This window comes from Carcharhinus amblyrhynchos, chromosome 35, assembly GCF_965287045.1.
Source record: "Carcharhinus amblyrhynchos chromosome 35, sCarAmb.v2.hapA, whole genome shotgun sequence".
Lineage (NCBI taxonomy): Eukaryota > Metazoa > Chordata > Chondrichthyes > Carcharhiniformes > Carcharhinidae > Carcharhinus > Carcharhinus amblyrhynchos.
This window is the reverse complement of record NC_137358.1, coordinates 18,505,619-18,520,864: the sequence shown is the minus strand read 5'-3', so window position 1 is coordinate 18,520,864 and position 15,246 is coordinate 18,505,619. Positions and strand designations below refer to the sequence as shown.

The 15,246-nt window shown below is 43.7% G+C and overlaps 1 protein-coding gene across 1 annotated transcript in view; it reads right to left on the bottom strand.

Moving 5' to 3' along the window:
* Positions 1-13,237, bottom strand: part of wbp2nl (WBP2 N-terminal like) — a 45,160-nt gene extending 31,923 nt beyond the window's left edge. The window contains exon 1 of the mRNA XM_080217309.1: positions 13,124-13,237. Coding sequence (XP_080073435.1) covers positions 13,124-13,182 — 59 coding nt within the window. The 5' untranslated portion in view covers positions 13,183-13,237. The remainder of the gene's footprint in view (positions 1-13,123) is intronic.
* Positions 13,238-15,246: the final 2,009 nt, after the last annotated feature.

Sequence of the window (15,246 nt, the reverse complement as noted above, 5' to 3'; positions counted from 1 at the left end):
ATGCTTTGCAGGCAATAACACTGTCCATTACTGGATTATAGTTACATCTAGCACTAGGAGCTAGATATAACGCTGAGCCTAACTCTAACTCAGGCTGTACGATCAATACCATAAGAATGATTGAGAAAAATGACGACGACAACAAAGGTAAGAATCAACCAGATTGAATGTTTTAAAGAGATAACTAAAATAGTGTCTACTGTTGTGAAGTTGAGTAGAATGTTAACACAGAAGATAGAACATTACAGCGCAGTACAGGCCCTTCAGCCCCCAATGTTGCGCCAGCCTGTGAATCCCATCTAACCTACACTATTCCAATACCATCCGTTTGCTTATCCAATGACCATTTAAATGCCCTTAATGTTGGCGAGTCCACTACTGTTGCAGGCAGGGCACTCCATGCCCTTACTACTGAGTAAAAAGAACCTACCTCTGACATCTGTCTGAAATCACTTAGGATGCATTCATAAAATTATGAAAAAACTTTTCACGGTTCTGTTAAAAAAGGTTTTTTTTTTCTGTACTGAAGAGGTGCAGGTACATGCAGTATACAGACTGAAACATCATATTGAAGGGTCAAATAGGAGGGATGCCTTGGTAACAGGCTTCAGCCATTTTAATCAGAACATGTTTTTGAATTCTAACCAATTCAAACTAGACATTTGAATTTGATGTTTTGGTATTCTGTAAGCCAATCCTATTGTGGGGATGTTGCTATGTCATTAAGGGGTATAACAGCCAGCTCCCAGCTCCAGAGACACAGACAGCAACTGCCTTAGCCAACTACTACCACAGCTCACAGCTTGAGAGAGATACAGACAGCAACTGCGTCTGCCAGCGTAACAGCCACACTTGTCTTAAAAGAAAGCCTCATCTCAATAGTGAAGACAGAAGAAATCAGCAAAGAAGATTTGATTTGTTATTGTCACATGTATTAGTGAAAAGTATCATTTCTTGCGCGCTATATAGACAAAGCATCCCATTCATAGAGAAGGAAAGGAGAGAGAGTGCAGGATGCAATGTTACAGCCAGAGTTAGGGTGTAGAGAAAGATCAACCTAGTGTGTGAGGTAGGTCCACTCAAGTGTGATGGCAACAGGAAGAAGCTGTTCTTGACTTGCTTGGTACGTGACCTCAGACTTTTGTATCTTTTTCCCATTGGAATAACGTGGAAGAGAGTACATCTGGGGTGTGTGGAATCCTTAATTGTGCTAGCTGCTTTTCCAAGGCAGTGGAAAGTGTAGACAAAGTCAGTGGATGGGAGGCGTGTTTGAGATGGACTGGGCTTCATTCACAACCCTTTGTAGTTTCTTGCAGACTTGGGCAGAGCAGGAGCCACACCAAGCTGTGAAACAACCAGAAAGAATGCTTTCTATAGTGCATCTGTAAAATTTGGAGAGAGTAATAGCCTACGTGCCAAATTTTGTTAGTCTTCTGAGAAAGTAGTCATTGGTGGGCTTTCTTAACTATAGTGTAGACATGGAGGGACCAGGACAGATTGTCGATGATCTGGATACCTAAAAACTTGAAGCTCTTGACCATTTCTTCTTCATCCCCATTGGTGCAGACTGAGGCCTGTTCTCCACTAGGCTTTCTGAAGTCAATGACTATCTCCTTTACTTTGTAAAGATTAAGGGAGAGATTATTGTTGCCGCACAGTTCACCAGATTCTCTCTAGTCATTGTTTGAGATCCGACCCACCACGATGGTGTCATCAGCAAACTTAAAAATCTAGTTGGAGGGGAATTTGGCCACACAGTCATAGGTATACAAGGAGTATAGTAGGTGTCTGAGGCACAGCCTTGTGGGGTATTGACGTTGAGAACGATTGTGGAGGAGTTGCTGCTGCCTATCCTTACTGATTGTGGTCTGTGGGTTAGGAAGTTCAGGATCTAGTCGCAGAGGGAGAAACTGAGGCCTAGGCCATGGAGTCTGGAGATGAGTTTTGGCAGGAATAATGGTGTTGAAGGCTGACTTATAGTTGATTAACCTGGTTGGCATGGATGAATTAGGTCGAAGGGCTTTTTTCTGTGTTGTATATCTCTCTATGACTGCCTAAATGGTGAAAATCTAGAAACAGTGATAATGGATAAATGTTGAAATCTGCTTGGCTGAGGAGCCAATGGTGCGAAATTACTATCTGTAGTATTAGGACTGAATGCCTCTAAGTCAGAAAATAATCAAAAAGGCTAATAATGGAATGATAGCCATTATGTCAATAGGACTAGAATCCATAACAGTATAGTGGGCCTGCTTCAGATCTGGTTAGATCACATCTAGGCTTACTGTGAACAGTTCTGGGCTCCTCACCTTGGGGAAGATAAATTGGCCTTGGAGGGACTGCAGTGCAAGTTTACCAGAATGATACTTGGACTCCAGGGTTAAATTAGGAGTCTTAACACAAACCAAGGCTGGATCCTCTGGAATTTGAAAGTTAAGGGGTCACTTAATCAAAATTAAGACGTTAAGGGGGTCACATAAAATAGAAGACTGGGCATTAAATGTTAATGGGTTAACATCCAATGAATCTCCTATGATCTTGGCCATTTGTAAAAAAGGTTTTGCAAGCTGAGATCCTGCAAAATTGCAAACGCAGCTGGTTGCTTTAAGATAAAGTGAAAAGTCTCCATTAGCTTAAAGCTGTGATTAACTGCATCTCGTTTGAAACAACCTGTACTGATACCAGTGCATACTCCCTTATTTTGAATTGTCACCCTTGCCTTGTAAATAACAAACTCATGCTTTATTAAATCAGTCTATTCTGGACTTGGCTAAATGCTGTCCTTGTTTGGAGGAGATAACATTCACTTTATGGGCAAAGTAATGTCCCAAGATACATGAGAACGGTTGCTATCTCACACTGGAGCAATGTTGGTCGTGCAGTTTCGATGGCAACCGAGCGGGTGGGGTAGTGTTTTTGACATATTTTTCCTCACATACTGCATTTGAACTTACTTTTGCTGTTGCTAAGCACGTGATCTGGGTGAAGTTATACTGTGTGTACGTGACTAATTGCTGTAAAAAGAGTATAAAGGGGGAGAATCCCCTGTTTGAGACAGTACCACTCGGCAAAGCTCAGGACACTGTGCTGACTGAGTAAAACGATCCTCGGAGAGCTTGTACTTGCTTGAGAATAAAGGACTGGGTTTTCTTATACAGATCAGTGTCTTGTTCTTGCATCAAGTATGTAAGGGTCTCTGAAAAATGAACCTGACAGGCTGGGGGTGCAGGAGATGGCAAAGATTCGAGCTAGACGCTACAGTTGTGAATTCGAAAACCCTTCTAAGGAAAGATGTTATTAAACTGGAAAGAGTGCAGATGGGATTTACAAGGATGTTGTCAGGGCTCAAGGTACTAAGTTATCAGGAGAGGTTGGACAGGCCAGGACGTTTTTTCTTTGTAGCATAGGAGACTGAGGGGTGATCTTATAGAGGTGTATAAAGGTCATGAGAGGCATGGATAGGGTGAATGCACTCAGTCTTTTTCCCAACACGGGGCAGCATGGCAGCACAGTTGTTAGTATTGCTGCTTCACAGGTCCAGATTCGACTCCAGCCTTGAGTGACTGTTTGGAGTTTACATGTTCTCCCTGTGTCTGCATGGGCTTCCTCAGGTTTCGTCCCACCTTCTGAAAGACTGGTTAGGTGCATTGACCCAAACAGGCACCGGACTATGACAACTAGGGGAATTTCACAGTAACTTCACTGCATTGTTAATGTAAGCCATAAGTGTGATTAATAAGTAAACTTTACTTTTCAGGGTTGGGGAAATCAAGAACTAAGGATCATAGGTTTAAGTTAAGAAGGGAAAGAATTAATGGGAACCTGAGGAGCAATTTTTCTTTCCTCCCCAGAGTGACATGTACGTGGAATGAGCTGCCAGAGGCAGGGACATTGACAACAATTAAAAGGCATTTGGACAGATACACAGCAGGAAAGGTTTAGAGGGATATGGGCCAAATGCACCCAAATGGGGTTAGCTTAGATGGGCTTTTTTGATCAGCACGGACTAGTTTGGGCCAAAGTGCCTATCTCTGTGCCGTACATCTTATGATCCTATGTTACAAAGCATGGAGAACCTTTGGGCTCTCATCCACAAATGACCAGTGATGCTACATTTACCATTACATTAGCTATTGAAGGATATCGGGCAAATCCTGGAGTTATACACAGTCACATTTAAATGGCAGAACAAGACTGAGGAGCTGCTCAAAGAGCAAAGAAGAAGATTATAGCACAGGAACAGACCCTCCAGCGCTCCAAGCCTACACCGACCATGCTGTCCAACTGAGCTAAAACCCCCTGCCCTTCCGGGGACCATATCCCTCTAATCCCACCCTATTCACGTACTTGTGAAGATGCCCCTTAAGTCACTATCGCTTCCACTACTTCCCCTGGCAGCAAGTTCCAGGCACACACTGTGTAAAACAACTTGCCTCATACACCCTTTAAACCTTGCCCCAGTAATTGATTCTTCCATTCTGGGAAAAATCTTCTGACTATCCACACTGTCCATGCCCCTCAATCTTGTAAACCTCCAGCATGTCACCCCTCAACCTCCATTGCTCCAGTGAGGACAATCAAGTTTCTCCAACCTCTCCTCAAAGAGAATGCCCTCCAAACCAGGCATCATCCTGGTAAATCTTTTCTGTACCCTCTCCAAAGCCTGCACATCCTTCTGGTAGCATGGCAACTAGAGTTGGACACTATATTCCAAGTGCGGCCTAATTAAGGTTCTATAAAGCTGCAACATGACTTGCCAATTTTTAAACTCAGAGCCCCAGCCAATAAGGCAAGCATGCCATATGCCTTCTTAACTATCTTCTCCACCTGACTTGCCCCTATCAGTGACTTGCCACCCAGATCCCTCTGCCTATCAATACTCTTAAGGGTCCTGCCATTTACTGTATATTTCCTATCTGTATTAGACCTTCCAAAATGCATCACTTCAAATTTGTCTGGATTAAACCCATCAGCCATCTCTCCATCCAAGTCTCCAACCGATCTATGTCCTGCTGTATCCTCTGATGGTCCTCATTGCTATCCGCAAATCCACCAATTTACTAATGAAACCAGTTATGCTTTCCTATATTTATTTATTACAAACAAAGTAACCCGTACTGATCTCTAAGGAACACCACTTGTCACAGCCTTCCACGGCATTCCTGTCCCTACGTTCCGTGAATTGGGAACTTTTTGATATTTTATCCTGGTCGTTCATAATTGGGAAACGGGAACGTTGGCTGTCGCACCCCTCCATTCTTGTTTCTCCTGAAACAATCTGCAAGGTAAATATGCGGGCAGCTTTTGAACTGGGAAAGGTAACAAGTGAGATTTTGCACAATGGATTATTTCAACTAAGGGATTCTGGTATGCATTTACACAATGTGGATGTGCCGGCGTTGGACTGGGGTAAACACAGTAAAAAGTCTGACAACACCAGGTTTTAGTCCAACCGATTTATTTGATAGTAAACGCACCAAATTACTATCAAATAAATCGGTTGGACTAAAACCTGGTGTTGTCAGACTTTTTAATGCGTTTACACCACATACATACCTGTGATACACTGGAAATCTTTTTTTGGGCCAGTGTTTCTTGCCCATCCCTAATTGCCCTTGAACTGAGTGGCTTGCCGTTTAACCATATTTCAGAAGGCATTTAAGAGTCAACCGTGTTGTTGTGGATCTGGAGTCACATGACAACAGATTTCCTTCCCCAAGGGACATTATTGAGTCAGATGGGTTTTTACAACAAAAGACAATGATTTCATGATCATTCAAATTCTACCATCTGCCAAATGGGGATTCAAATCTGGACCCATAGAGCATTACCCTGGTCTCTGACTTACTTGTTCAGTGACAATACCACTATGCCAAAGCTTCACCCATGCATCATATTATAGAATGTTTTCCAAAATTATTAACACATCTGAACTTGCCACATTAATGTAACCCTTGTCTGTTGAATGTAAACAGGCTTTCTATCTGGAATATTTACACAGATTTGTTGCAGAATTTGTTGTATTTTTGCAACTCATATCCTATTTTTCCCTGTCTGTAAGCTGCTGGTCTTTAACATCCACTGATTGAATCTTTGTGCAAGACCATATTAAAAATAGTAAGCAGATTACAGTAAGTAGGGAATAATGTAAATCCTTAGAGTAGGCATCTACAGTAAGGTCAGTTTCCAGATCACAGAGGGATAAGCCCTTCAGGAAAGTGTCCTCGGCCCATCCATTTCAGCTGCTTCAAAGACCTTCTCTCCATCACAAGGTCAAAAGTGGAGATGTTTGGGACAATTGCAGTGTTCGGGACCATTTGAAACTCCAGATATTGAAGCAGTTCTTGTCTACATCCAGCAAAACTTGGACAACATTCAAGCTTGGGATCATTTAAGTGCCATACAATCACCATCTCCAACAAAAGAGAATTTAACCATTTCGCCTTGATAGTCAATGGCATTACCATGGCTCAATCCTTCACTATTAATAGCCTGAGAGCTACCATTGACCAGAAACTTAACTTGACCATGAAAATGCTGTGGCTATAAGAGCAGGTCAGTAACTGGTCATCCAACTCCCCAGTGTCAACAATCTAAAAGTCTGACGTAATGGATTACTCCCATTTGCCTAAAAGCGTAGATCCAAAAGCCAGGAAGAAAAGCTCAACCCCTTCCAGAATGAAGCAGTCTGTCTGACTGGTACCCCACTCACCACCTTAAACATTCACTCCCTCTATAGCCATCACACAGTGGCAGCAGTATGTTCTATCGTTAAGTTACACTGCAGCAACTGGCAAAGTCTCGCAACAACTCAAACAGCACCTTCCAAACTCTCAACCTCTACGACTTAAAAGGGCAAGGTAGTAGATGCATGTGAACATCACACCAGCAAGTTCCCCTCCAAGTTGGGCACCATCCTGATTTGGAAATATATCACTATTCCTTCACTATTATGAGGTCAAAATCCTTGAACTCCCTCCATAACAACATATGGACTATAGCAGTTCAATGCAGCAGCTCACCACCACTGAGTGGCTGCGAATGGGCGATAAAATGCTGGTCCGCACCTCTTATAAAGATGGTCAGTACGTCTGTTCTTGTCTGCAAAGCAAGACCGTGGGTTTTGAATTCTGTTTTATAGGAAAATGCAGCCAACCAACATTTTACACAGTGGGAGGAAACTGGAGCACCCCGAGGAAACCCCATGCAGACACGGGGAAAATGTGCAAACTTCACACGGACAGTTACTCAAACCAGGAATCAAACCTGGGTCCCTGGCACTGTGAGGCAGCAGTGTTAACCATCCAAAATTTTCATTTTGCCCAGACCTACTCCCCTGCCCTAATCCCTATAACCCCACACATTTACCATGGCAACTCCATCTAACCTACACATCTTGGGACACGAAGGAGCAATTTAGCATGGCCAAGCCACCTAACCGGCACATCTTCGGACTATGGGAGGAAACTGAAGCATCCAGAGCAATCCCATGGGGAGAACATGCAGACTCCGCACAGACAGATAGTCATTCAAAACCAGGCCCACGGCATTGTGAGGCAGCAGTGCTAGCCACTGTGCCGCCTCCAGAAACAATATATAGGAAACAAATTTTAACTTTTAATGGCAGAATCTTGATCAAGGATATATAATACTTTTAGCTAAGCCAGTTAAAAAGGAAATACAAGAGGTAAAAAAAAATCACATCACTGAGAATTTGGAATAAACTGACCCAAAAAGATATAAATGCAATGCTAATGGCAGTGTTTAAAAGAGAAATGAACTTAATTTGGAAGGAAGGATATTAAGGAATGTGGAAAAAGGCATAGAAAAAAGATTAAAATACAGAGGTGCCATGGTAAATCAGAATGAGGCCGAAAGACGCCACACCTATTTCTCCCAATTCTCCTGAAAACATAAGCAGGTGTTAGGATTGCATTGCTAAATCTGATACTCTCATACACAAGCGTTAGTATCAGATTTAGCAATGCAATACCGTCAGGCAAATCCTAAACATAGGACTCTTCCAACTGTCACACTCTGCTCTGATAGCTGCAATCAACCATAGCACACCAAGGTCCACTTGGACTTTCTACAAACATGACTCAGATGACAGTAGGAAACTAAACAAAGCTTTCATCATAATCAACTGAGTTGTATTTATCATTATTTGCAGAATAAGCTGCGAAATGGAATTTTTTTTGCACAAATGTGCACATTTTCTGCTCATTAAATTCAGCAATATCCTTGTGGGTGAATGATTAAAGGTCCTCAAATCATGGATATTGAAAATCATCATGGGAACACACATTGTTCAGTCTTAAGCTCATTTCACTAATCAATTAGATCTTGGATGTCTCTGCACGTCAATTTCAATTCTCAGCCTTTGCTTCATGCTTAATAACCTGGCAAATATCTATCGATCATAGTCTCGAGAGCCCCAGCATTCATCTCTCTTTTGAAGAAGCAAGTTGTAAATTGTCGCTTTCCATTGTATGGAAGGACACTTTCTGGTTCCACCCTAAAATAGCCTCTAATTCCTTCTGAAGAAACAGATACGACTGAGGAGCTGTATAAAACGCTTGTCAGGCCACCCAGCTTGAGTATTATGTGCAGTCCTGGTTGCCACACTATAGGAACAACATGATTGCACTAGAAAGGGTGTAGAGAGATTGATCAGGATGTTGCCTGGGCTGGAGTGCATCAGCTGTGAAGAGAGGTTGGATTTTTTTCCTTAAGAGCAAAGGAGGCTGAGGGGGGAACCTCAACGAGGTGTATGAAACTGTGGGATATAGCTAAGAAAAAACTTTTTCTCATAGTAGAGGGATCAATAACCAGGGACATAAATTTAAGGTAAGGAGCAGGAGATTCAGAGGGGATTCGAGGAAAATCTTTGCACCCGGAGGGTGGTGGGAATTTAGAACTCACTTGCCTGAAAGGGTGGTAGTAGCAGGAACCCTCAACATTTAAGTATTCAGATGACCATGTGAAATGCCATAGCATAAAAGACCAAGTGCTGGCAAATGGGATGAGAATAAGTAGGTGTTTGATGGCCAGCACAGACACAGTGGATCAAAGGATCTCTTTCTGTGCAGTTAAACTCTATGAAACAGTTTAACTGCATCTAATCTGTCAAATTCCTTTATCGATTTAAAAGACCTTAGTTGAATCACTCCTCAAACATCAAAGGAACATAAGACAGATTCATATAATCTATTCTCAAAATTGTATCTTTCAGTCCTTGTACCATTCTAGTGAATTGGAACAATATTCCCCCCCACCCCCACCCCTGCCCCGAGGTGCACTGCCCAAAGTTGTATACAGTACTCCCGGATGGAGTTGTCCAAGACACCATTAAACAAAGCATCATTTCCTATTCTAATCTCCTTTAGATAAATATAGATTCTATTAACCTATTTGGATTACTTTTTGTAGCTTTGAACTTGGTTTTAGTGAGTTACGTTTTGGATTACTAAATTCATTTGCTCCTGCAGGAGTCCTATCCTCTCAACTTTGAGGAAGAACCATCCACTTTATACTAAATTCCAACTACCATCACTTTATAACTTACTGTTCCAATGTGTACAACTTCCTGTACCTCGAGTTACTTTCAGCTGAAAGCTTGGTTATGCAACATTATTCAGTCATTCAATTCATTAAATGGGAGGCTAGAACATCACCTGCAGTCGTAATGGCAGACTATTAGTTTACTGGATTGATCCAAAACACCACATTTCCATTGCCGCCCCACAATCTTTACCCCTCCCCTAGCCTAATTTATTATTGCTTCCTGTAAAACAGCCATGTATAACTAAGAAAACAAATCTCAAATCAGCTCAAGGATAACAAGAGATAAACATTAGTGGAAAGAAAAAATATTGCTCACTAAACACTAACTAAGAGGAGAGTTTGTCTTCAAACTACACTTTACCAGACAGTACCAGGAGATTCAGCCGTTCTTATGTTTCTGGCATTTAGAACATGGATTGAGTACAGACACCAAAGAGACAAAATATTGGTCAGGAGGAACACATTACAAGAAACTAGGGTGAAAATTTAAATGGCTGGTGTCACACTGGAACAAGTGGATGTGCCGGCGTTGGACTGGGGTAAACACAGTAATAAGTCTGACAACACCAGGTTTTAGTCCAACCGATTTACTTGATAGTAAACGCACAAGCTTTCGGGTTAGTCCCTTCGTCAGGTGACATTCACCTGGTGTTGTCAGACTTTTTACTGTGAGTACAAATGATAACAGAAGACAGCAGGTGTGATGACAAAGTTAGAAAAAAAAGGATCGAGATGGTCAGAAATAATTTCGTGAAGAAGAAGATATGAAAGATGTGTCAACAATAATGAAACTCAAACTTAGAACGTGGAAAAAAAATCTCATGATAAAGAACAAAGAAAATACAGCACAGATACAGGTCCTTCAAGCCTGCACTGACTGTGCTGCCTGACTGAACTAAAACCTCCTACTCTTCAGGGACCAAATCCCTCCATGATCTGCTACATTCTAATCACTTTCCCATTTGCCTCAGAAACCACAGAACCATAGAACATTACAGCACAGAAACAGGCCTTTTGGCCCTTCTTGTCTGTGCCAAACCATTTTTTTTGCCTAGTCCCACTGACCTGCACCTGGACCATATCCCTCCACACCCCTCTCATCCACGAACCTGTCCAAGTTTTTCTTAAATGTTAAAAGCGAGCTCACATTTATCATTTCACCTGGCAGCTCATTGCACACTCCCACCACTCTGAAGACCCCCCCCCAATATTCCCTTTAAACTTTTCCCCCTTCATCCTTAACCCGTGTCCCCTACTTTTTTTTTCTCCCCTAGCCTCAGTGGAAAAAGCCTGCTTGCATTCACTCTGTCTATACCCATCAAAATCTTATACACCTCTATCAAATCTCCCCTCATTATTCTACACTCTGGGGAATAAAGTCCTAACCTAAATAAGGGTCATTAGCATTGGGGTGTCCCTGGTAATGTAAATGGGTATAGTATGATAATAATGTTTTTTCTCTTTTCATTCACAGGTTTTAAGTCAGTCCACCACGTGTCCAACGAGGGGCATACATGCGATGGGTCGTACTGGGGTTGCTCTTGGTTGTTCGAGATTGGCCTAGTGCTTCATGTCGTTAGTGTGTGCCTAAACTGGACAAGATACTGGGCAAGACGACAGCTCAGTGACTATTGCTGATTGCTGTGCAGACACATGGATTTGGGCCGATGTCTGTGGGAGTTTGCGCATTCTCCCCATGCTTGCTTGGGTTTTCTCCAGGTGCTCCGGTTTCCTCCCACACCCTAAAGATGTGCTGTTAGGCTGACTGGCAGGAATAAAGTGTCCCTAAATCAGTTTCCCTCAATCTGGATGGCCATAAAACATTAGACAGGGGTCGTGGGTAGAGGTGGACTGGTGGTGTTGAGATGGCAGCGCGGGCTCGTTGGGCCAAAGGGCCTGTTTCCCAGGCTGATTTTGTTCTACCTTTCTCTGTAACTCAGTTTCTCAAGTCCCAGCAATATCCTTGTAAACCTTCTCTGCATTCTTTCAACCTTATTAATATCCTTCCTGTAATTAGGTGACCAAAACTGCACACAATAAATTCAACCTCACCAATGTCTTATACAACCTCCCCATAACATCCCAACTCTTATACTCAATAATAGAACCATAGAAACCTGGACAATAAATTAAAGACCTCTTTTAAGGTCAAACCAAATAAACAAACGCAAATTAAAATCAGGACAACATGAAAGGGGCAGCTCCCCAAAAGGAAGAATAGCCCAAGCAAAATCAAAGTACAAAGGAAAGTTAGAAAACATCAAATTAAAATGTGATTATTAGGGTCAATAATGCACCCCAGCCCCTGCAGTGCCCAACGGGCATGGAAGGCATCTCCAGGGATACCTGGCCGCGAACATAGGGGTAGACAGTCAAGATGGACAGCCCCCTCAATTGCCCACTGCCTGGACCTGTAAATGGCATGTTTCATCAGGCCCAGGTTCACAAGGAGGTCGCCACCCCGACCCTCCCCTCTCTGCGCCAGATGTCTGTAGATCAGGAGCGTGGGACTGAAGTGCAAACAAAACATCAATAAAAGGTTCTTCAAGAAAACAAAAATGGAGTGCAACCCAAGACACGAAACATAGACATGGTCCACGGACTCCACAAGATCACAGAAGGGACGAGCTTCGGAGCCTGTGAACCCAACAACTGTGCGGAACTGCTGCATGCATCACCCTCCACCCCAGGTCCCTGATGTAATTGGGGGAGATCCCTCCGTAAAAGGGACCTCCACTGCCCGATGGCAGCAAGGCCCACCAAGGTGCATCTGGGATGTCTCTGAAATGAGGATGCTAAGATGCATGATAAAGATCCCACAGACAGATTTCACAGTGACTTAACTGATCTGTTTATAACATAAGCCTACTTGTGACAATAATAAAAAAAAGTAAGGCAAATAAATGAAGAGGTGCTTGGAATGACAAGAGCAATAATAACTCTTTAAAAAGTAGTGATATCTAGAAGATGCCAGCATTTCAACAAAACGCTTGATAAATAGTGTTTAAATAATAATAAATTAAAAATAATAAATTAAAAATAATAATAAATAAATAAAGTTGGATGTGGACTGGCCCCATCCACTCTTACACAAACATTATGATGACACCATCTCTAAAAGATGTTTACATCCTTCTCCAGAGGGGGAGGGCACCCATCTGATTGACAGGCGCCTCCGCCAATAGTACCGCGGGTTGACCTGTCAACAGCCAATCAGCATTTAGGGAGGGCGGGATTTAACGGTTGATTGATGTCCTCCCGGCTTCGGGGAGAGTCGCGCTACCCCCACCCTCCCTCCTTCCTCTCTCGAGGGTAAACACTGGAAACTCTAATAACTATCGGCACTGACAGCAGCGCTGGCGCTTCAAACCCCCCGCCAGAGAAATAAACCAGAACCGAGGGCAGAACATTCTCGAACCTAAACGCAGTCGTTGGAAGAGGAAGACAGCAGCCAGATAACGGTCAGACCGCAGGCGCCTCCCGTCGCTTTTTGTTTTTAAATTTTATTCCCTTCACCCGCCCGTTCCCGGGGTGAGGGAGAGCGCGGACTCCTCACCTTTCGCCGTTATTGATGATGATGCCTCCGCTCTGGGAATGGTTCCTATTCAGCGCCATCTTTTCCCGTCTCCGGGGTGAAGGCCGCGCTACGTCACCGCGTTTTCAGAGCACGCGCGGCCGGGGGGGGCGGGGCCGGGAATCCGTCTCCATGGCAACCGGTGACTCACAATCGAGGGGGGGTCAGCTGACACGGTCAGGTGGCTGTCATGTGGATACTGCTTCCGGAACATTGAGTCTGTTTCGCCATCCTGGAACATGGTGATTGATCTGATTGTAATGTCAACTCCACTTTCCTGTTAGCTCCACATTACTTTGACCTGATTTAACCTGAGTTTGTTTATTTGGTTTGACCTTAAAAGAGGCCACATCACTTTGTGCAGCACGGTATCACAGGATGCTAAAAGTGCAGAAAGAGGCCATTCAGCCCATCGAGTCTGCACCCACAACAATCCCACCCAGGCCCTTGCAAATCCCTCTAACTTTGGACACTTAAGAGGCAATTTAGCACGGCCAATCCACCTAACCCGCACATCTTTGGACTGTGGGAGGAAACCGGAGCACCCAGAGGAAACCCACGCAGACACGGGGAGAATGTGCAAACCCCACACAGACAGTGGCCCGAGCCGGGAATCGAACCCAGGAGCTCTGAGGCAGCAGTGCTGACCACTGCCCTGCCCCACAGTAGTGTTGCCTCACCACGCTTGGACCTGTGTTTGATTCCCCGGCTTGGGTCACTCTGTGTGGAGTTTGCAAGTTCTGCCTGTGTGTGCGTGGGTTTCCTCTGGGTGCTGCGGTTTCCTCCCAAACTCCAAAGATGTGCGGGTTAGGTGGATTGGCTGTGCTAAATTGCCTTACTGTCAGGGGAAACTAGTGATTGGGATAGGGCCTGGGTGGGATTGTGTTGGTGCAGACTCAATGGGCCAAACAGCCTCCTTCTGCACTGTAGGATTCTATGAACCATGCCACCCTTGGAGATCAAAAATGTATCTAATTAGAGTGAGCCCAGCTCCACTGATCTGAGGGAGACAGAATGCATAGCTAAATAACCCTCCTATTTTACTTGGTGTTGCCTTAATGCTGGTCAATTACCCTTCTCCATCTCCTCTTGTCAGTTGCCTATTTATCTTCCAATCCCAGTGCCTTTATCTCGGTTGCATTTTTCCAGCTGGTTTTAAGTTTTCCTTGGATTTCAACGTTGGAGAGGTGATGGCTTATTGGTATTATTGTTAGACTATTAACCCAGAAACTCTGCAAATGTTTTGGGGACCTGGGTTCCAATCACATCACGGCAAATGGTGGAATTTGAATTCAATAAAATAATATTGAATTAAAACCTACTGATGACATGAAACCACTGTTGATACTCGGAAAAACTCATTTGGTTCACTAATGTCCTTGACGGAAGGAAATCGGCCATCCGTACCCAGTCTGGCCTACAGTCTGGCCAGAGCCACAGCAATGTGATTGGCTCTCAACTGCTCTCCAAGGCAAATAAGGAATGGGCAATAAATGCTGGCCAGACAGTGGCATCCATGTCTCACTAATGAATAAAAAAGCAATTGCCTCACCACATTTCCCTGCTCTCCACAACAGATGATCATACAATTTCAATGTCTTCTTGCCCACCCCCAAAATCACTGACCACTAGTTCCTGATGTCCTTATTTCTCAATATTTCACACATCCATCTCAGCTCTCTCATTCCATTGGTATCTAGTCATTGTTCATCTTCTTGAACAAAGAAAATTACAGCACAGGAACAGGCCCTTTGGCCCTCCAAGCCTGCACCGACCATGCTGCCCGACTGAATTAAAACCCCCTATCCTTCCAGAGACCATATCTCTCTATTCCCATCCTATTCATGTATTTGTCAAAGCACCCCTTAAAAGTCACCATCATATCTGCTTCCACTACCTCCCCCCGGCAGTGAGTTCCAGGTACCACCATCCTCTGTGTAAAAAAACTTGCCTCGTATATCTCTTTTAAACCTTATCCTTCGCACTTTAAACCGATGTCCCCGAGTAATTGACTCTTCCAACCTGGGAATAAAGCTTCTGACTATCCACTCTGTCCAAGCTCCTCATGATCTTGTAGACTTTTACCAGGTCTCCCCTCAGCCTCT